Raw genomic sequence first — 23,133 nt, 5'->3', positions numbered from 1 at the left:
CGCAGGCGCTCGAACGCTCTGCATTGGGTCTCATTAAATTCGATAGCAACCTTTTTTGACTTGTGATTGTTAATAGTGCCATTATCTCCCTTAAGAATGGAGGTAAGTGGTCTAGCTATGGTATCTATCTATGGTCCTTGACAAAACTTCTGTAGTAGCTAATCCTATAAAAGACCTGAGACTAAATAAATTTTTTGGTTCAGTGTACTTGTCAGGTCATCCAGCCGCAGCAGATAATTAATTTCTGTTAATGCAAGCTCTGCATCGCTCTCTCTCAATCTTTTTCTATCGCTCTCTCGTTGCTTCTTGCTTCCACTTTGGATCAGAAATTGGCTGATCCGCTTCTCACTTGTAATTCAAACTCTTCCTTCGATCTCGCGGACCATTTGTAAATCGCTTCTGCTAAAATAAAAAATCGCTGCCGTTGCAGAAATCAAAATCCAAACTTTCGTCGTTTAAATTCAATAGCTAATAAAAAAGCTTATTAGCTCAAAAGTACTCCTGAATGGTTTTTACCTTTTCCGGGTCTGTTTTGGCTTCGTTTGATGTAACAATGAAACCTAATAATTCAACACATTCTTTGACGAATTTGGTTTTTTCCGGTGCCACTCTCATGTATAACGTGGTCGGCAGCATTTTCGGAAAAATTATCACGTCGTCTACATAGATGTAACAAATTTTTCCAATCTTTCACGTAGTATTTCGTTTTTTCTTGTTGCCATCTGCATCAAATCCCTTATTGTCAACAACCCATGTTGGGCTGTTAAATGGTGACCTAGAAGGCCGGACAATGCCATCCTTTAACAGCTGCTTGATTTCTGTGTTAACAAAATCTGCTGCTCCCATGGGGTAAGGATATAGCTTGGAATATACGGGTTCGTTAGTCTCCGTACGAATTGTGGCAATGATCCAGGTGTTAAAAGGTATCGCCTCGTTAGAGTGCGAAAACACTTGTTTCCTCTTAAGGATCATTGTTTTAAATGCAGCTTTCACTGAATTTGGGACTATTAAGTCATCGATATTTGTGAAGTTCACGTTATCGCTTTCGTGGTATTTGAGCTGTTCAGATATGTTTCCATACCTGATTACGCTGTTCCGTAAATCTAACAGCAGTTGAAACCTATTATGGCATCAAAAGTGTTGATAGTATCATATGTGCATAAAGCACTTTTCTTTTATAATACTGGAGCCATGAACGGAACTCACAGTGAAAGGGGAGTCGACAAGCATTATGTTCTTCAGCTCCTTTAGAGGCTTTACATAAGTCTTTGCCGCTCCAGTGTCTAAGAGGATTTATATAGTTCTCACCGCCAGCCCTCGCTTAATGAAGGGCAAGCGGGACCTTCCTATAAAAAATTGACGAGTTCGTTACTGTCAAATGAGTCACTGTCATTATTGATTGCATTTAGTGCGGCTGCAGCCGTGTTTTCATAATCTTGAGTTTCTTCCGCGTTTGCGGTCTGCTCTCCGAAATGAATACGTGTAGGGCGTCAGCCCTAACTTCTGTACTGAGTAATGAAGCCCTTTCGTAGTCATGTGTCATGACAATTTTGTTTGTAACGAGGGTCAATTTTCGTTCGACCTCATCGTAGTACTGCATTAGTGTTTGGTCGCCCTGACGGACCGACTCAAGTTCCTGCCGTAATAGGCGCAAAGATGTTTTATCTGCGTAGGAGCAGTCTAATCTAGCTAATATGGATTTAAAATTAAGCACTGTATTATACGAAACTAGCAGCGCGCGAGTTACCGCCTCAACAATTAGACTCGGCGGTCCCCCACCAAAACCACCACGACTATTATAAACGCCGCCTCAGCAGACACTTAAGCGGCCACCCGATCGTCACGCCGCCTCAGCAAACACTTCAGCGGCCACCCGATCGCCCTACTAATAACCAATGCATCGAATCCCAAACTAATCAAAGCAATAGCATCCGCTCCACTTATCCACTCTACTTATTCACTCCACTTAACTACTTCAATTAAACGACCCACTTAAAATCCATAGAGTAAGCACTTTCCGTTAGATCAGCATTTTATGTTAGAATAAAACCAACGAGTTGACAAAAAAAAAAAAATACGGAATCATTCTAAATATTGAACTCAACCAAACCAGTCGTTTAATTCCAAATCTTAAAGTCAAAAGTGATTCCCAGTCAAGGATACAAACAACATCAACGAACCTATTATAACTCGCGCGCTGGTTCCTTAATTTTATTTTTAATAATAGTGACGGCTTAGTAATGCGCGGTACTGCCCTGATAAGATTCGATTAATTCATAGGCATCGGTGGCGGATTGCCTCCATGTCCATCCATATTGTACACCAGTAAAATCTGGAATTGACTTCCCTATATGTAATGGTATATCGCACTGTGGTGCTCCCGGTACTACCGCTACCCTCTGGTAGGGTTCTACCTCTGGCGCTTCTATACGCAAGCTCTGAAGATGTTGCTTAACGGCACTGATCTGATTCGCGAATTCGGCTCTGAGTCTCAATTCTTGATTATTTAATGCGACCTGAATTACCACCATTATTTGTGCCGCGCTTATGGTTTCAGCGTTATTTTATTGTTGTGCCCGTACTGGTTGATATTTACTGGGCTCTCGGATTAATTGTTCTTCACTATCACTTTCAAGATCGCGTTTAGTTTCCCTATATGGGTCTGGAAAACTCATAAGGCCACAAATTGGTTGACACTCAACACAAGTTATTGGGAGGCCGAATAACGGCAATCACGCCGTTTCACAGTCAATAGACGCAGAACAAATGACCAACAACGACAACAGGTACAATATTGATTATTATGCTCACTCAAAAGTGGTAATTGGTGCTATGGACAAGGAATGTCCGCCATGTCATGCTCTGAAATTCAAAAATGAGCCAGCTGGGATGTGTTGCGCGTGGACCTTGGACCCGGTCACGAGATCCAGCCAAAGAAGCAACGGGATCGCGGTGGACCTTGGACCCGGTCACGCGATCCAACCGAAGAAGTAAAGGGGTAGCAGTGGACCTTGGACCCGGTCACGCGATCCAACCGAAGGAGTACTGGGATCGCGGTGGACCTTGGACCCGGTAACGCGATCGAGCCAAAGGAAAAGTAACTGGTCGGCGTTGCACCTTGGACCCGGATGAAAAGGAGACGCCGAGGATTAACGGACCAGGGGTCCTATATAAGCGGAGCCCGCAGTTCAGCCAGGATCAGTCTGCGAGAAGTCAAGCGAGGAAGTGGAAAGCAGTAAACAAAGAGTCAAGCAAGCACGAGGAGCAGGACGAGAACAAGGATCAACAGCGTGGACGAAGGACACGAAGATACCAAGCAAGTAGTCTACAAGGAGCAAGATCGCTACGTCGAGACGTTCAGGACATTGATTTGCAAGTCTCCGAATTGAGACACAGGTAGCTGAGGTCCTGTAGGCAGCAAACAACCCGAACTAGGCGCCTGTGAAGACTACGGTTTAGAGACATTGAGCCTGGCGTATTGCCCGGCGAGTCCTGACCAAGTCTACACATACGAGTCCTTATTCGAGGAAAGGTGTCCTCGGTGGGTGAAAGTCAAGAACCAGACGCGTACCGTAAAGTCTACCAGACGACGATCCGGCGTACGCTTGGTCCGTCTCGTGGCGAGGGTTACATTTTGGTGCGACAAGCCGCGAAGGACGCGCAGTTGAACTGCACGGGTGTAAAGGCGTAAACGCCGAGAACCCTGCGGTGTCTGCCAGAGTCCCAGAGCAGCAGAACCCCGAGAACCGAGGGTGAACAGCCCCAGCAAGAAGTAGTAGAGACTAGGGCGGAACGTTCGTCTGAACTGGTCGTCTTGCGAAAGGATCACTCGTCGGGCACCCGGCGTACGCTTGGACCGACGGTGAGAATTGAGTGAACGTTCGGTGGACCGGCCGGGACAGAGCAAGGGACAGGAAGTCGAGGTTGCGAAGGGCATACGCCTGGAGAGCACGGCGCCTGTTCACCCTAGTCTGAGAACGGCGACGCTTTCCATAGCCCAGATAGTCTAACTCCCCACTAGAAACACCCGGAGCTAACGGCGACAACCACGCGGGACCACTGGAAAAGCTGTCGAACCAAGAGGAGGTGTCGCGGGAATTATATCAAGCGAGCATTATACCAGACATACAAAATCAGAGACCGAATAAATAATTGTGAAGTTGAGAAAACAAAGTTGTCTTCTTATTCACTGGTAGGGCAATCACAACATATAAAATTTGGTGGGACGAACATACAACTATTACTGAGCTAGCCGCACAATTTAGTAGCGAGCCAAAAAGTAACAAAAACAGTTCGTTACAAAATATTGTGACAGAAGCTAATTAGGGTGGTGTAATAAATAAAATAAATAAAAACAATTAATAAAGACTATAATAAAAACGTTTAATAACTACATTTGTACCCTACAAATTCAGAAGTGGACGTGACCAAAATGTATAACATTTTAGATTTAAATACCTTATCGGTTGTCCAACTAAAAAGGTGGTTGGAAGTGCTTAAAATACCAACAACAGGCACAAAAGACGAACCAATATTGCGTTTAAACACAATGTACATACACAATAACATTGGTGAAAAAGTTTTAAGTGAAATGCTAAATATTATCGATGGTGCAAATTCTGAGGAAAACGAAAACAAAAAAACGGTTTCTCAGAACGAGCATGGAGAGAATGACAACCAGGAAGAGGACGAGCATAAACTGATTGAACTGAATGAGCCAGAAAGAGATGACAGCATCATTGTTGAGTTGCGACAGTTAATGCAAAACATTGAACTGAAATTGGCCTCGCCTTAAATGACTGCAGATCAGAATGTTCTGGAACAGACGGAAGCAGAAAAACGAACAAACTTGGAGAAGTCAGATCTGAAGATGAATGCGGACGAAACGGGAGGAGGCAACAACAACGAAATGTCTTGGAAGATGGCGAATGAAGCATTAGTCATATACGAAGGACAAACTTGTGCTTGTAAGTGGATTGCGCAAATGAGAAACATTTCGAGTATTTATGGAATTACGGGAAATCAAATGCGTATGCTCTTCGTAAGCAAGGTCAAGGGCAAAGTGAATGAATGGCTATACGAAAACCCAAATCAAGCCTTGCAGTCAATGGATGACCTATGCGAACAGATGATATCAATGTTTGGAAATACGCAGTCTAAATTAAAAGAAGAACGAAATTTTGAGTGTCGTTCTTGGCAGTCTTCTGAGAAATTTGGGAAATATTTGGATGAAAAGCTAATGCTAGAAAACTAAAAAGCGATACAAAATTAAAACGAAAAGGAGAGAAAAAAAATTTGAATTTTGAATTTTACGGCTAAAATTGTTAGTATAGTATCCTCACATATCGGGTACCCCCTGTACCCTTAATAGTCAAAAAACGATGTTAAACACATAACACGCCCAAAACATAGTAGCATTGCTTAAAACCAAATATGCAGAGTAGCACTTCTTTAAAGCTAAATGTTCCCAGCATATTGGGTGTGGATTTAGCTAACCCACACAAGAATGCAATGGGCAGCCCAAGCCTGAGTCTGCATGTCTGGCATGCGCAGCCCAAGTGCTGAGTCGACATGCCTGGCATGCGTGACCAAGCTGATAGTATGTGAGCATAACACTTCCTCTGCATTGCGCGCTCGCTAATTGCGCAGCTTACATAGATATACATAAGTACCGATTGCTCCGATGCCGGCGTCTACGACAGCGCAGCTGCGTAGCCGATGGCACGGATATATGAAAAATATAAAGATCAGACTCAAATCGGAAGTTCGTATGAAAAGACCTGTCGTGCTCTAACTTGTGTTTTCATAATAAAGAATCATATTATACATATAAATTAAATATGAGTAATTCTTGGGGCGACCGTTTACCTTTACATTAGTATTAATTGCTTTAAGAACTACAGAAAGTCAGTTGTAGATACTATAGAAAACAGTCTATTATAGTCAGAACAATTTACTCTGAAAGGCTCATGCATGTTAAAACTAGATCTAAAATGAAAGGGTGAACAGTTTAAGAAGGGGATTAAGTGTTTAAGACACACCCAGGAATCCCGTCAGGATTCCCCGTCTGGGAAGTGAACTAGCTTGAAGATCTAAAAGTAGGGAGCTTTCGTTTAAACTGGAATAGAATATTACTTTCGACTTTTGTATGTAGAGTAAGTGATATAAAATAATTAGGAAATAGTTCGGCTATTGCCTGATTAGAATTTGCCGTAATATTTTCAAATGTAAGCGATGGTGGAAAACAACTTGATCTGCGCTTAGTGATAACAAAATTATAAAACTGTTTGGAATGCCGTAAAAACTTGTACTTACAACGGACTTAATAATTTTTTTTTAACACTGAGCGTTAAGCACGGTAAACTTTGACCAAGCATGTATATATTATATTAGCTAAAAACAAACTGACAATCTAAAATCTTGTATCCATACTATCCATACTAATATATAAATGTGAAAATGTTTTTGTCTGTCTGTTACTCTTTCACGCCTAATGTTGACGCTAGTATTAATTTAAATATAACGAAGTTTTTAGAATAAGATATCAAAAGTGTCACCCCCCTTAATTTTTATTTTTAAAACTATCGATATAAGGTTGCCACTCTTACTGACTATATGATTATATGTATACCTATTCGAGAAGTCACATGAAGAACATCGACAAGAACAGACGCCAAAGTTTTCTCTTTAATTTTGTTTAAATAAATTCATTTCAATCGCTAAAGAGTGTGTTAAATTACTAGATGAGTGGAGTGACATATATTGCGGTGGCTTATTGACCATAAGTCGGTCTTTCGAGCCCCATAACCCTACTTGGTGTAACCCTTAAACAGGTAACTGCCCCAACAAATGGTCTTTCGAGCCCCATAACCCTACTTGGTGTAACCCTTAAACAGGTAACTGCCCCAACAAATGGTCCTTCTTTGCCTCTTGGACGGCACATGGATTACATAAACCTAATGCCAAATTAACTGGAAAAATTGCACTACATGTGTATGTATTGCCAAGCGTAATTTTGGACATACACATGCAAAGCTTCACACATATATTTTGACGACGACTAGCTTGTGTGTGTGAATAGTGCAATTACAATCAAAAAAGATGCCGACGACACGCTCAAACAAACAAAATCAACCCAATACCAATTTGCCAGAGGGTATAGTAGACACGCCACGACCATGCAGTTCTGCAAAAAACCAACTGGACATGTCTAAGGTTACGGTTGTGCCACGCGCAACATCAACCCAGAATGTTCCACGTTCCACGGATTCACGTTCTAGCTACAGCCACCACTCTCAACGATCAGTTAAGGCTCAACGACTACAGCTTCAAATGGATCACCTTAAAAAACAACAACGACTACAAGTTCAACGTATGCAGCTAGAATATGAAGAAAAGCAGTTAGAACTGGAGCTAAAAATACAAATGACGGAAATCGAAGACGACCAGGATGACATCGAAGACGACCAGGATGACATCGAAAACGACCAGGATGACATCGAAAACGACCAGGATGACAACCAAGACTACCGGAATGACAACGAAGACGACTACAATAACGGCAACAACAGCGATCGACAAGCTGCAACCAGGACACGTGAGTGGGTTAAGTCTTCTCAACAAAAGCAACCGGAAAAAGGTCAGACATACACTGATGATTTCAACTCGAACGCGATTACTAGTTTCATGGCTAGGCAAACAATTAAACAGGAGCTTCCTACATTTAGTGGTGACCCTTTAGAATGGCCAATTTTTATTGCCGAATATGAAAATAGCTCTCGAATTTGTAATTTTAGTGACTATGAAAATATTAATCGCCTACGAAGAGCACTGACAGGACGTGCCAAAGAATGTGTACAGTCACTTCTTTTAGTACCACAAAATGTACATGATATAATTGGCATACTAAGAAACCGATTCGGAGATTGTAATCACATCGTAAAGGTGATGATAGATAAAATTCGAAACTTTCCTGTAATCAAAGAGGACAAATATGACAAGCTTATCACATTTTTTGATATGATTACAAATCTCATACAAACATTATTGTCTTTCAATGATATCGATCAAATTCGTAATAATTTGCTATTTGAGGAAATCCTTGAAAAGGTTCAGGTGTCTCAGCGAGTTGCTTTTATAAAACATTATCAAAAAATCAAGTCTGATGATCCAAAAATTATTGTGTTCCACGAATGGTTAGGTCAAACTATAACAGCAGCAACAGCTCTCGGATTCGGTCAAAACAGATCTAAAGACACCACATTAATAGTCTCAAATCCAGTCAAAGTGGTTGAAAAAACGAAATGTTATTGCAACTATTGTAAGTCTACTGATCATTTCATAACAGATTGTCCAAAGTTTAAAACCTTGACTGTCGACAAGCGTTGGGAACACACTTCTCATAACAAATTGTGTATTTCTTGTCTAGGTAGAAATCATGTTCTGAAAGACTGCAAACGCAAAAAGACTTGTAAAGCAGCAAACTGCAATTTTAATCACAATTTTTTATTGCATAAAGACAAGACCAACAAAACCAACACTTCTCTTGAAATACCTAAAAATCCTGACCAAGACAAACCAAAACCTGACCAAGACAAACCAAACCCTGACACGAACTACAACATTAATTTTGGAGGTAACAAAGTACTACTAAAAGTCATACCAGTTACACTTATAGGTCCACAAAAATCAATTGACACTTATGCCTTACTTGACGAAGCTTCGACAATTTCATTAATAGATGAACAACTTGCAACTGACCTGCAATTGGAGGGACCGATTAGCCCTTTAAAGATGCAGTGGACTAATAATGAAATATACGAACAAGCAAACTCAAAGGTAGTCAGTGTGGGAATCAAAGGCAAGGAACAGATGTCCAAGGTATTTACATTACGGAAAGTAAAAACGGTAGCATGCCTTAATTTACCACTGCAGACCCTTTCAACAGGCGATATGTCTCAGACGTACAAGTTCTTGAAAGATTTTTCCTTTTGCTCATACTATAATGCACATCCAAAAATCTTGATCGGTCAAGACAATTGGTCGATCATTGTATCTCGCAAACTGAAATATCAATCATTTCAAGGACCCGTTGCTAGTAAAACTTTGCTAGGCTGGGTTGTTCACGGTACAGTAGGAATGATAAGGGAAATTGCGGACACAAATTATTCATTTCATGTACACGAATGCGAGGGGTGCGACAATCCAAATGATGACCTAGACATTTTACATAATTTGGTTAAATCCTATTGGTCTATTGAGAACGAATTACTGACACCTCACGACATTCCAACATCCCTTGACGACAAAAGATGTCTGGAAATTGTTAACAAGACCCTCAAACGTGTAGGTGACGGATTTCAATGTGGACTGTTTTGGAAAAGTGATGACGTTAAATTACCTGAAAGTTATAAAAATGCATATTCCAGATTATTGTTATGTGAAAGAAAAATAGACAAAAACCCTGAATATGGCAAGAAATATAACGAAACCTTAGACTCATATATACAGAAAGGATATTTAAAGAAAATTAATTTAGAAGAAAAAAATATTATCACACCTTTGACCTACTATTTACCACATTTTGGTGTTCTAAATAGCAATAAGCCAGACAAACTAAGAATAGTTTTTGACGCAGCCTCAAAAAGCCATGGTTATTGTCTTAATGATTTTCTTTTGCCAGGTCCAGACCTATACAGTCAACTGTCTTCAGTTCTGATGAACTTTCGTGAACATAAAATTGCCTTTGTCGGAGACATTAAAGAGATGTTTCTCCAAATTAAAGTACAGGAGACAGATCGTTGTGCACAGAGAATTTTATGGCGAGGAAGTAACCGACATTCCGAACCAGACGTGTACGAAATACAGGTACTATTTTTTGGCGCTAAATGTAGCCCAAGCATCGCCCAACAGGTCAGAAACAGAAATGCCTTTGAATTTAAAAATGACTACGGCCAAGCTTGTGATGATATAATAGCAAAGCATTACATGGACGACTATTTGGGTGGAGCCAACGATATTGGTTCAGCTGTAAAATTGATTAAGGACGTAATTTATGTACACAAGGCAGGTGGTTTCGACATGCGAAATTGGATTTCAAATTCTCCAGAAGTTTTAAATCAGATCACAGACAACATTCCATCAACTCAAATCAATAAAAAGAACTTAACAGAAGAGAGAGTTTTAGGACTGATTTGGGATCATAAAAAAGACGTATTTACATATAATTTAAAATTTTCTAAGTCTCAGTTTGAATTTCTTAATAATGTTAGGCGACCAACTAAGCGAGACATTTTAAAAATAACTATGACCATTTTCGATCCTTTAGGCTATCTTTCCAACATATTAATATCTAACAAAATTCTGTTACAAGCAATTTGGGATAGCGGAATTCATTGGGATGACTTTATTACAGATGAGCAGTTTGATATTTGGAAAATTTTAAGTAATAATCTAAACAAAATAAATGATATTTACATTCCCAGACAGATGACTACATTGCCCATAAACCTTTGCAATGTCCAACTTCATATATTTTGTGACGCTTCAAAATATGCATATGCCACGTGTGCATATTTACGCTTTGAATACAAAGACCAAGTCGAGTGCACTTTAATATCAGCCAAGTCCCGTGTAGCACCACTTAAACCAATGTCTATTCCAAGACTTGAATTGCAAGGATCCCTGCTAGGCGCTAGACTAAGTAAATCTATAAAAGAAACACTGAATGTGAAAATAGACGCAACCTTTATGTGGACAGATTCAGAAATTGTTTTATACTGGCTAAAAACTAGCAGCAAAAGATTTAAAACCTTTGTGGCTCAGCGATTGGGAGAAATCCAAGAATTGACAAATTCCAGTGAGTGGCGACACGTACCCTCAAAAGTCAACCCTGCTGATAAAGCCACAAAGATTTCATCCTTTGACTCTTCAGCAAATGAATTATGGTTGGTAGGACCGCCATTTCTAAGAAAGACTCAGGACCAGTGGCCATTACCCAAAAAGACTCTCAGTTTAGATGACTCTGATGACAAGGACAAAGAATACGTAAATCTGACTACTGTACAAAAACACTTATTTATTTTACCTGACGTAATGAGGTTCTCCAATTGGATGCGATTTTTAAGAACGACAGCATGGATTTTGAGATATTTAACCAGACTTAGACCAAGTAATAAAATCACATTTTGTAATGAGTTGACAGCCGCAGAAATTTCCAAAGCAGAAATAATAATTTTCCGAACCGTTCAACAAGATGCACACCATCAGGAAATTGAAAATATAAAACGAAATAAACCAGTGTCACCTTCTAGCGGTTTGAATTGTTTACCATTGTTTTTGTGTAGTGATGATTTGTTAAGACTAAGAGGAAGGCTAAATAACTTACGCGACCAAGAGATGAGTGTTGATTCAAAAAACCCTATTATTCTTTGTAAAGATCATCCTATTACAAAATTACTTATTTATTACTATCACGTACAAAATTGCCATATAGGTACAGAAACTGTAATTGCCAATATCCGTCAAAGATTTTGGATTACAAAATGTAGAAATACGGTTAAAAATGTGATTCGAAATTGCCAGCACTGTAAAAACAGAAAAGCGAAGCCACAAGCTCCTTTGATGGGTCAACTGCCAACTTGTCGTGTAGTGCCCACGGACAGAGCATTTTTGAAAGTAGGAATTGACTATTTTGGGCCAATTGAAATAACTCAAAACAGAAGCCATATTAAACGGTACGGAGTAATTTTCACATGTATGACAACACGAGCAGTCCATCTTGAGATTGCAGAAGATCTTTCTTGTAACGCATTCATGCATGTCTTCAGGCAATTTGGTTGTAGAAGAGGATTTCCGACAGAACTATACTCAGACAATGGAACCAACTTTAGGCGAGCAGACAAAGATATTAGAGAAATTATGGAAGAATGGTCAAATGACAAACTTACTCAGTTTTTAACAACAAAAGGTTGCAACTGGTATTTTAATCCACCCTTATCTCCTCACATGGGAGGAGCTTGGGAAAGACTCATACAGTCAGTTAAAAAATATTTGTTAGTTTTATTAAAAGAAAGATATCCTAGAGAGTATACTTTAAAAACTTTATTTTGTGAAATCGAATTTATGATGAATAGTAGACCACTTTTGTTTATTCCTTCTGACTCTCTATCTGAACCATTGACGCCAAACGATTTGTTAATTGGACCCAACTATCGAGAATCTTTTTATACAGATACCATTGACAGTGATTTAAGATTATTAAATATGTGGAAGGCATCCCAAAGACTTGCTGATATATTTTGGTTAAAATGGAAAAAAGAATATAGACAATTCCTTATTTGTAGTCGTAAGTGGACAAAAGACAATAGTGCCTTAAAAGAAAATGATATAGTATTAATTATGGAACCTGACTTACCCAGAAATGTTTGGCCAAAAGGAAAGATTGTCAAAACCTATCCATCTAAGGATGGTCGAGTACGTATAGTTGATGTAAGAATTAAAGATAATATTTATAAGAGACCTACTGTAAAACTAATTAGACTAGATGTAAAACCGAAAGATTTGTAAACTCTAAGTATTGCCGTCGTTTATATGATCCACGACACCAATACTTGGGAGGAGGATGTTGACGCTAGTATTAATTTAAATATAACGAAGTTTTTAGAATAAGATATCAAAAGTGTCACCCCCCTTAATTTTTATTTTTAAAACTATCGATATAAGGTTGCCACTCTTACTGACTATATGATTATATGTATACCTATTCGAGAAGTCACATGAAGAACATCGACAAGAACAGACGCCAAAGTTTTCTCTTTAATTTTGTTTAAATAAATTCATTTCAATCGCTAAAGAGTGTGTTAAATTACTAGATGAGTGGAGTGACATATATTGCGGTGGCTTATTGACCATAAGTCGGTCTTTCGAGCCCCATAACCCTACTTGGTGTAACCCTTAAACAGGTAACTGCCCCAACACCTAAACGGCTGAACGGATTTTGATGAAATTTGGTATGGTGATAGATGATAACTTAGAAATCCTAATAGGCTATAAATAATCACGCCATCGTTCTTAGGTGGTAAACAGCAGGTGGCGAAACGGAATAATCACGCAATCGTTCTTATGGGGTAGGCAGTAGGCATTACGTTTTAAGTAAAAAGGTTTGCTTTATCAAAGTTTTTATAAAAAAATTGTCTTACGTTGTAGTTTTTAAAACTCCCGTTATTGTTTTCGATATGCCACGCAAACGTAAATCCAATCTAAGCAGTATTTCTAGCAGAGGTCGAGCTGCAAAAGTTGTTAGGGGCCAAGAATCTGAAGAGCAGACTCGGACGCGTCAGATGTTAGATTCTCAGCGTCATGCGACTCAAAGAGCTTCTGAGACCTATGCGCAGACTCGGACCCGTCAGACCCTGGATGCTGAACGCCAAGCATCTCAAAGAGCTGCTGAGACAGTGGAACAGACTCAGACACGTCGAGTTTTAGATGCCGAACGTCACGCGCAATTGTTTGCGGCAGAGTCTGTGGAAGATTCACAAAGACGACGTCTTTTAAATGCTGAGCGGCAGGCAGAAAGAACACGTACGTTATCAATGAGAACGTGGGAGGCGTTTAATGGTGCCTCTTTTGAGTATGACCCTTTGATCGACTATGTTAATCACCGATTGGATATCATTGGGAGAATGGATAAAAAATGCAGATATTGTGAAGCACTGAAATGGAAAGAAGGATCTCCAGGTATGTGCTGTTCTGGTGGAAAGGTTAAAATTCCATTACTTGGCGAGCCAGAGGAACCTCTCAAATCTTTACTTTTATACGACAGTAACGAATCGCGCCGGTTTTTAAACAGGATTAGAAGGTATAATTCTTGCTTTCAGATGACGTCATTTGAAGTAGATAAGGAGGTCGTAATGCCTGGATTTTCACCTACTTTTACCATCCAAGGACAGGTGTATCACAGAATTGGTTTCTTACTTCCCGCAAATAATGAACAACCAAAGTTTTTGCAACTTTAAAAAAAAAACCCGGGCGAAGCTGGGACGGGCAGCTAGTTTTTTATAAAGTCTGTACTTTAAATATGTAAGGTGTGTCAACGCTTGGTTTATTGGATGTAGACGGAATGTAGCGAAACACACGAGTTAAAAAAAGATTAATTGAATAATTAAGAAATTGTATTGGCATCTTTCATATTATCGGAGGAGTAGAGATTGGACCAGTTATTGCCAGATATAAGTATTAGAAAGTTAGTCCTGGGAAAATAAAAGACAGCTTAGCTGTCTTTATAGAATTAACTTTAATTGTTTTACATGTGTCGATAGCTACAACAAAAGCAGGATGATACGGATCTTCAGGCAGCGCAGGTGGTTTTGCTGTGAAAAGAAACACATCTTCAGGATTTGAGGCAAGGTAAAAATCAAGTAATCGATTTATTGAGTTTCGAACATAATGTACTTGATACAGAGCTATGTCAAGTAGACCGTCAATGAATTCATTATGCCATTAAGGCTGCAACGCATCGGAACCACGCAGTTCCAAGTGTATTAAAATCACCAAGAACTTTGCCTTATCGGACAAAAAACTTGAAATTGACTTTATAACAGATAGGTGTCTTAAATAATCCGTGAGATGGGACGAAGGAGGTATGTATGGGCAAGTAATAGAGATTACCCTGCGAAAAAGGACAGTTTATATTCTTATTTTATAAATATATTGTTCTTAAATACTATTATATTGTTCTTAAATTCTTATTCAAATTTCACAAAATCCTTTGTCAGTACCTCTCCTGACGTGACGTTAGCGTCCAGTGCAATAGGGACGCTTCACAAGCTTCACAGCAGAAGTGTAAACCTCGGCCTTTACTAAGGTCATCACTTGTCCGCCCTGTAAATCCATTGCACTTAGTTTGCACCATCTGGTCCCAAAGCCAATAAGTGGGTTTGGCCTATTCAGACTTAATTACATGACGACAGTTCTTTTTTAAAGCAGAAAATATAAGTTTTCAGGAAGATAATATTAGGTTGTTTGGTAATGATACCGGTTTCTTTATTGATTTTTTACGACGATTTTAACATAGTTAGCATTTTCCGATTTAAGTGCTATATGTACCGTTGTCTTCGTTGATTTTCTGCCATTTTGATGGTAACTTGTTTATGCCTCTCCTAAAGAAGTCCTTGTCCCTACTGGCAAAAAACTCGGCGATTCGATTTTCACAATCGTCCCTTGAACTCAATATTTGTCCATCGAAAAAATTTTGCATGGCCAAAAACAGATGGTAATTGCTTGGGGCAATGTCCGGACTATAAGGTGGATGCATTAACACTTCCCAACCAAGCTCCCGTAGCTTGTGACGCGTCACCAAAGATGTATGGGGCCTGGCGTTGTCATGATGGAACACAACGCCCTTACGATTCACCATGGTTGGCCGCTTCTGTTCAAGTGAAATCTTCAATCGCTCCAGTTGTTCACAGTAGAGGTCAGAATTGATGGTTTGGCCATAGGCCAACACTTCATAATGGATAATTCCTCTGAAGCCGTCAGTCCTGGCTTTGCCACCGTTTAAGACGACTCACCGTGCTTCGACCAGGATCTTTTACGCTTTATGTTGTCATATGTCATCCATTTTTCATCACCAGTGACTAACCGATCCAGAAATGAGTTTATTACGGTGCAACAAAGATTCGCAGATTGAGACACGGTCGAAAAGGTTTCTTTGGGATAACTCATGAGACACCCATACATCCAGCTTTTTTGTTAAATTTTTCGACTTTAAATGCCTATGGACTGTTTCCGTGCTTAGTTGCAGCTCCTCTGCGATGGTTCCAATAGTCACATGACGATCTCGATCCACTATTTCCATGATTTTATCCGTATCAACGGTCACTGGTCGTCTGGAGGGCTTGTGTGTTTCGGTATCAAAATTGCCACTTCGGAATCACCTAAACTACTGTTCGGCGGTTTGAATCGAAAGTTTGTTATCTCCTAAGACAGCAATAATCTGTCTGCGAGATTCCGCAGCAGTTTTTCCCTGTGCGAAATAAAATTTCAAAATTGCCCGAATTTCTGCGTTTGTGAACTCTATTTCAATCGATTGTAATTTTTTAACGTGGAAGCTCATGTAAACAAACTGTATGTCATTTTAAAGGTGATGCCAATACCTTTCAAATGATACACAGCATTGCCAGATACGATTATATTTGACTTCACAAGCAAAGCGCGAAATTTGAATGTAAAAACCGGTATGTCATTACCAAACAACCTAATATAAGTGTCCGTGTTTTTACTAATACCGACAGTGGTCTAATCGAAACGACTCTTGAATTACGAATTAAATTTGATCAAAATCGGACAATCAATCGACAAATCATATAGCTCCCATATTATCTATAGTCGAAAATATGGAAAATGAATAGAACAAGAAAGGAAGCTAGCATCGGCAAGCCGAAACTTATATACTCTTGCCGTCATTAAATATGTCGAACAAAATACACAAAGGCTAAACAACATCGAAGCTATGACGATTCTTCTATTCATTTTCCATATTGTTCATATGACAGTAATATGATATAGTCGTCCGATTTTGATGAAATTTAATTTGAAAATCAAGACTCATTAGAAAACTCTATATTCCAAAAATCATGATTGTCTGACGAAAAACAACGAGGTAATCATTTTATTTCCGTTATTTCCATATAGATTTTTCGATCTTTCCTATGGCAGCTATTAGTGGAGTATTATATCACTCTAATTTTTATGAAATTGCTTTCTCGATTAAAGAGTATTTAAAAAACTTGATGTTTCAAAAATCATGCTCGTGGGATTAAAAACAACGACGTTATAATTTTTTTTCTATTATTTATATATATATATATATATATTGATCTCTCCTATGAGATTATTATTTTATCTGATTTTGATAAAATTTAATCCGAAATTTAATAGCAGTTAGAAAATGCCATCTGGAAGAAATGAAGTCGATCCGATCAAAAACAGCTGCCTGAGAATTTTTTATTTCGTTCTCTCGTATTTGAGCTATCCGATATAGACGGCCGATCCGGCTCGTTCCGACTTATATACTGCGTGCAATAACTACACACCTTTTGGTAAAGTTTCAGTAAGATAGCTTTAAAACTGAGAGACTAGTTTGAAGAGAAACGGACAGACGGACAGACGGACATACAGACAGACAGACAGACAGACGTACATACATATTTGGATTCTGATCGTGATGCTGATCAAGAATATATATACTTTATGGGGTCCTTCACTGCGTTGCAAACTTCTGACTGAAATTATAATACCCTTTGCTCTGCAAGGGTATAAAAATCGTCTTAGCTTCGATGTTGTTTAGCCTTTATGTATTTTGTTCGACATATTTGATGACTGCAAGGGTATATAAGCTTCGGCTTGCCGAAGCTAGCTTCCTTTCATGTTTGTTAAATATTTTTGACAAAAATGAAGGGGTACATAATGGCAAAATTCTAGATTTCACATTTTAACCATTAAAAATTATGTACATTCTTATTTCTTTAAATTTTACTTTGATATAACAAAACATTTAAAACGACTTCAATAAAAAAATAAGGTTAAGAAAAACCTGGCAGCTGAAATTCTTTAGTTAGTATTTTGACCTCTATGTAAGCATATGTGTCCCGAAAAACTCATTAAGCGCGTCTTGCAATTGCAAGATTAACCAGCGGAAGTAGTTTTATTGTTAAAATTTTTGTTGTATAATGGAAGCATATACATTCCCTTAAAACATAATGTTGCTGGTAAGAATAAAACCCAGTCCTTTTGTTTTACATTGTTTAATCTAAGTTGAAATTATTTTCCTTAATCTCTCATATTTCATTAGATATTTCTGAGAGCTGAGGCATTTGAGTCGTTTTTTGCATATATTGCTTTAGGCCAGGCACGATGCTTTTGGGGTGTTGATGATGGATACTTTTGTAAGTTTGCAACCTAGACCGACTATTTCTCTTTTCATGTCCTTGCAGTTCTAGCTTTAGCCAGTAAGGAAATGTTTTACTTTCAATCCTTTTTTGGAACGAGTGATGAAGAAATTCCATCGAACCACAATGAAGCTGCTTACGAAGTACGTAGTACACGCTTCGTCCATTAAAATTTGCGCAACGTGGGACTATATTTTTATTGATTTTATAAGTCGTTACTATCCTGCACGAGTTGGGATTTCCGCTGATGTCATTCCTACAGTTCTCTGCTATAGGACCTCGCATTACATTTGTAATACGCGGTGTCCAGTTACTCATTTGGCAGGTGCAGTGCCAAGGATTTTGGTCAAGGCGGACTACTCGCAACCGGGGCAAGTAAAAAAAACTGTATGAAAGCGATGTAAGCTGGTTCCCCTGCAATTGAACCTCATGAAGCTGTAGCTGCTCATCAAGCAGCCCTGGGGGAAAATAACTAAGACAATTATGACTTAAATTAAGCAGCTGCAATTTTTTCGCCCCAATAAAGGCATCCATTGATAACTCCCGTATCATGCAGTGGCTTATGTCGATGTCCCTTAGTTTTTCCATTCCTGCAAATGCATCATATTGTATGCTGATTATACTGCCACGCAATGTAAGAATTTCTAAGCCGTAAAGACCCTGCAATATATTTTAGAGTTGAGATTTATATTTATACCACAAATAATTTTTTTTAACCTTAAACAACCCCTGCTCCATTGCTTCGGTAGAAACATTACTCAGACTTAGCGTTTTTAGTTGAAAAAGGGAATCGAACTGTCCGTAAATGTTCCAAGTTCGCAGATCAAGCGCCTCCATTTCGCTACCCATTTTTAGCTCTCTAGTGGAGTTCATTACCCAAAATGTTGCCGGAAAAATGTGTTTAATTGGATTATTTCGCAGATCTGCTTTAAGTAATTTTGGAAGAGGAGGGAAACATTGTTCGCTCAAGCGGCTTAATTGGTTGTCTGAAAGATCAAGTATCTCCAGATCAAGCAGTCCAGCCAAGCTTAAATAATGTAATCGAACCAACGCATTTTGAGCTAGTGAAATACTTTTAAGATGCAAAGCCCCCGAGAAGGCGAAAGATGGAAGCTCCTTAATTGCATTCCGTTCTAGACTGAGGTATTTTAAGTTCGTTAAACCATTAAACATTTGCCAGTGAATCTCTTTTAGATGGCATCCATGAATGCGCAAAACTTCTAGTTTGTCCCATCCGTAAAAACTTGGCATTCGAGTCTGTTTTAGTTTTTGCACGTGTTCTTCATATGTTATAATTTCTGCGGCCTCATCTTTAAATTGAATAAGGTTTTTATCAGGATACTCGTTAGAAGAAAAAAGCTGTGTAGGGGGCCTGTACTCATACTCTTTACTGGGAAAGTTTTCGAGCTTAGGACGCTTTAAACTGTCACTGGATTGCAATAAAATATGTTCGAAATTGGCATGCAACAAGAAGTCCAAAGGTTCATCAATAATCAAAACAGCTCCTTTTCCTCGAAACTCAAAAGTTGTGAGGTGACTGAATTTTCGCAGACTGCTGGAGTTTACTGTGAATTTAAGTAGTATATATATATAACGTATGCATATGAAATAAAAAATAAAAAGAAAATATATCAGTCATACATAACGATAAATCTTACATAAAAATTGATGTTCATGGCTGCCAATGTACAGCAAAATTAATGCTTTCAAATCTATTGGAAGCGCATTAAGTAAATTGCTAGTCTCGCTTTTTATCTGTAAAAGGCACGTGGCAAGTTTTGCGTGTGCTGGTAGTTGAAACATGTCATTAACATTTTTTTTAGTCGTATTCGTTATCCAACGTGCAACAGGTAGCTCATCAAAGGGTGCATGTTGACACACACAGTTATTTGGGCATCTTAGTTCATAAAATTCTGGATTACTATCGGTCAACGGTCCATAATTTAAAAAAGATCCTTCAATGCCCTTAATTAATTAAATAATTAAATATTAGCATTTTAAGTACCGTATATATAACTTACGATCGTCAGAATAAGCATTATGACCGGACTTATCATTTTGACTCAAAAGTTAAACGACCTTTTGACTTGATATGGCCAAGGGACGATCATAAACTAAAGCGAAGCTCCCGTGTGACGGTTTGATGTTGCCTAAGTGTTTTATATCTGGGTTTGAGTTCCACATACCCGCTACTTGAAATGTAAAAGGGTATATATCGCAAAACCGCTGTACGTTTTGAATTTCTTAAGTCAATAACTTTTTGCAATCCAACATTTTTCACCAATACAAAAATGAAATAAATAAAAAATATTAAAATATTTGTCTGTTAAATTAAAGTACTTCCTACATTCTCCTGAAAAGAAAACATTTTGAAGTAAATTAATCGTTTTAGTTATCATTAAGTTAAAATATGGCCCTGATTGATTTTGATTTTTTAATTAAATTCTTAAAAGCTGTTTATTTATAAAAAAAGATTTTTTTAAGAGGTATCCCAGACATGCATGATACAACCATACAATTTAATCGGGTATTTTTTAGTGGAGGGAGCCACCGACATGTGTAGTTGTAATTCATTATGCTGAAGGGAAGTTCTCGGATAAACACATCCTCATACGATAAGAAATTAGAAGACTTATTTTATTGACAAGTTTACACCAAAAGAAAAATTTAACACAACAATATGTAAAAAAAACTTTTTTTTTAAATATATTGTTGTAATCTGATCTCAAGTTAAAAACTTCATTCTGGAAACAACTTTAATTCGCGTAATAACTGAATATTGTTATATGTATTAGTGAAATCTGCACCCGATTTCCTTTTTTTACGTTATAGTAAACTGGCAAACAACACCCACTTTAAATATATAAAATTAAAAAGTTTCAAATTATACTTGAAATTTGTATTAAAAAGTTAATAAATTTTCACAAAGCGACGAAAAATGTTTTTTTTTTTGGCGTTAATGTTATAAAAGGAAAGTTTTTTACAGTAGAATAGACATAGACATATAATTAGACCCTATAGAAAGCATATATGTATTCTTGATCAGTAAATCTGGGCGTGTGTCAATATAGTTTTTTTATATACGAGTTCATTGCAGTTTTACTATTTACATGCAGGCGCAGCTTAAAAATTAGTGGCTTAAGGGGGTAAGGTTTTTGTTCTAAAAGACCAATATATCGAGAATATTGTGTAGAAATGAGTCAATTAGAGTCAAACTATCGGAGTTACAGCGTGTTAAACGACCGAATTTATATTATATTGAAAGTCGGTAAACATGAGAACTCAAAATCTACTGAACCGATCCTCTTCAAATTTTTATCACAAATTCTCCACATAAATACGCAGGTAATCAGGAAGAGCTTTTTTTTAATTTTTTCTATTTTTATACCCTTGCAGAGCAAAAGGGTATTATAATTTCAGTCAGAAGTTTGCAACGCAGTGAAGGAGACACCTCAGACCCCATAAAGTATATATATTCTTGATCAGCATCACGAGCAGAGTCGGAATACGTCTGTCCGTCTGTCTGTCTGTCCGTCTGTCTGTTTCTATGTAAACTAGTCTTGATGATTTTTTAAATATCAAGTTTTTTAACAACCCTTATATTGAGAAAAAAGTTTCATAAAAATCGGAAAACTATTTCTTATAGCTGCCATAGGAAAGATCGAAAAATCTATATAGAAATAATGGAAATAAAATTATTACATCGTTGGTTTTTATTAGATAAGCATGATTTTTGGAATATAAAGTTTTCTAACGACTCTTGAATTACGAATTAAATTTGATCAAAATCGGACAACTATATCATATAGCTCCCATATGATCTATAGTCGAAAATATGGAAAATGAATAGAAAAATCGTCTTAGCTTCGATGTTGTTTAGCCTTTATGTATTTTATTCGACATATTTGATGACTGCAAGGGTATATAAGCTTCGGCTTGCCGAAGCTAGCTTCCTTTCTTGTTAATAAATAAATTAAATTAAATTTTCACTTCCAAGTGCTGCCAAAAATAGACAAAAAACAAAAAAAAAACTCTTTTTCCTGATTAACTCGAAAAATACATTATCATTAAAAGGCATTTAAATTTTTTTGTTTCGGTTATATCGGTAGCGAGTTATGATGTTCATCGCCAAACACATTTGTTTCTAGGCGTTTCTGAAGATTAACCATCACACTCTTATTTCTAAATATTTTTCATTAAAATTTTGTTCTAATACTTTTCAAAAGTTGAGCAATAATATGTCAAATAACTTAATAAAATTAAATTACTCATTTCGCCGCAAAAAAACACACAAATACAGCCTTTTTTAGCCATTAAAACCTTACCCCCTAATAAAACAAGCAGATGAATAAAACAAGAAAGGATCAGCATCACGAAGAGAATTGAATTACTTCTTTACGTCTGTCCGTCTGTCCTCCTGTCCGTCTATCCGTCTGTACGTCCGTCCGTACCTCCTGTCTGTTTCTATGAAAACTTGTCTCTCAGTTTTAAAGCTATCTTGCTGAAATTGTACCAAAAGTTGTGTAGTTATTGCACGCAGAGTATAAGTCGGAACGGGCCGGATTGGCCAACTATATCGGATAGCTCCCATGAACATTTTCACGACGTTGATTTTGATCAGATCGACTTGATTTATGAAATAAATAATATGTTCCTTGTTTTACAACTTAAGTGTTGTTATAAAATAGTTTAGGTTGTACTACTTTCCATTTTCTTTTTCTTACACTTAAGCTGTCCAATAAAAGTGACACTTGCTGTGAGCATGAATAAAATCATATCAGTTGATTTATTCGAGTTGATTGCTGTTCTTCTTAATGGCTTCAAATGGCTGAATAAAAAAAATATATATATTTCTCGCATTTGAGTGGTTCAAACTCAACATAAAACAAGAAAGGAAATAGCTATATGATATAGTCGTCCGATTTTGATGAAATTTAATTCGTAAATCAAGAGTTGTCAGAGAACTCTATATTCCAAAAATTATGCTTGTCTGATAAAAAAAAACTATGTTATAATAATATTTCCGTGATTTTTATATAGATTTTTCGATCTTTCTTATGGCAGCTATATGATAACGATGTCCGACTTTAATGAAATTTTTTCTCTATTTAAGGGTAATTAAAAAAACTCTATATTTTGAAAATTATGCCCACGAGCACTTAAAAAAACGATAATTTTTTCCATT

General features: G+C 37.7%; 1 protein-coding gene across 2 annotated transcripts; it reads right to left on the bottom strand.

Moving 5' to 3' along the window:
• Positions 1 to 17,660: 17,660 nt before the first annotated feature.
• Positions 17,661 to 20,075, bottom strand: LOC108101653 (insulin-like growth factor-binding protein complex acid labile subunit). Of its 2 annotated transcripts, XM_017206067.2 has the most exons (4): positions 19,970 to 20,075; positions 19,607 to 19,913; positions 18,666 to 19,513; positions 17,661 to 18,608 (listed from the first exon to the last, which is right to left on the bottom strand). In XM_017206067.2, the coding sequence occupies exons 1-4, from the start codon at positions 20,003 to 20,005 to the stop codon at positions 17,838 to 17,840; spliced, it is 1,962 nt and encodes a 653-aa protein (XP_017061556.2). In that variant the 5' UTR covers positions 20,006 to 20,075; the 3' UTR covers positions 17,661 to 17,837. The 2 variants fall into 2 exon arrangements, with proteins under 2 accessions (XP_017061556.2, XP_017061557.2); XM_017206068.2 differs by lacking the exons at positions 19,607 to 19,913; positions 19,970 to 20,075 and having other exon boundaries at positions 18,666 to 19,595.
• Between the last annotated feature and the right edge of the window lie 3,058 nt (positions 20,076 to 23,133).

Source organism: Drosophila ficusphila, unplaced genomic scaffold, assembly GCF_018152265.1.
Source record: "Drosophila ficusphila isolate 14025-0441.05 unplaced genomic scaffold, ASM1815226v1 contig_758, whole genome shotgun sequence".
NCBI classification, from domain to species: Eukaryota; Metazoa; Arthropoda; class Insecta; order Diptera; family Drosophilidae; genus Drosophila; species Drosophila ficusphila.
The sequence above is the reverse complement of the archived record's forward strand: the minus strand, read 5'-3'. Positions and strand labels throughout refer to the sequence as shown.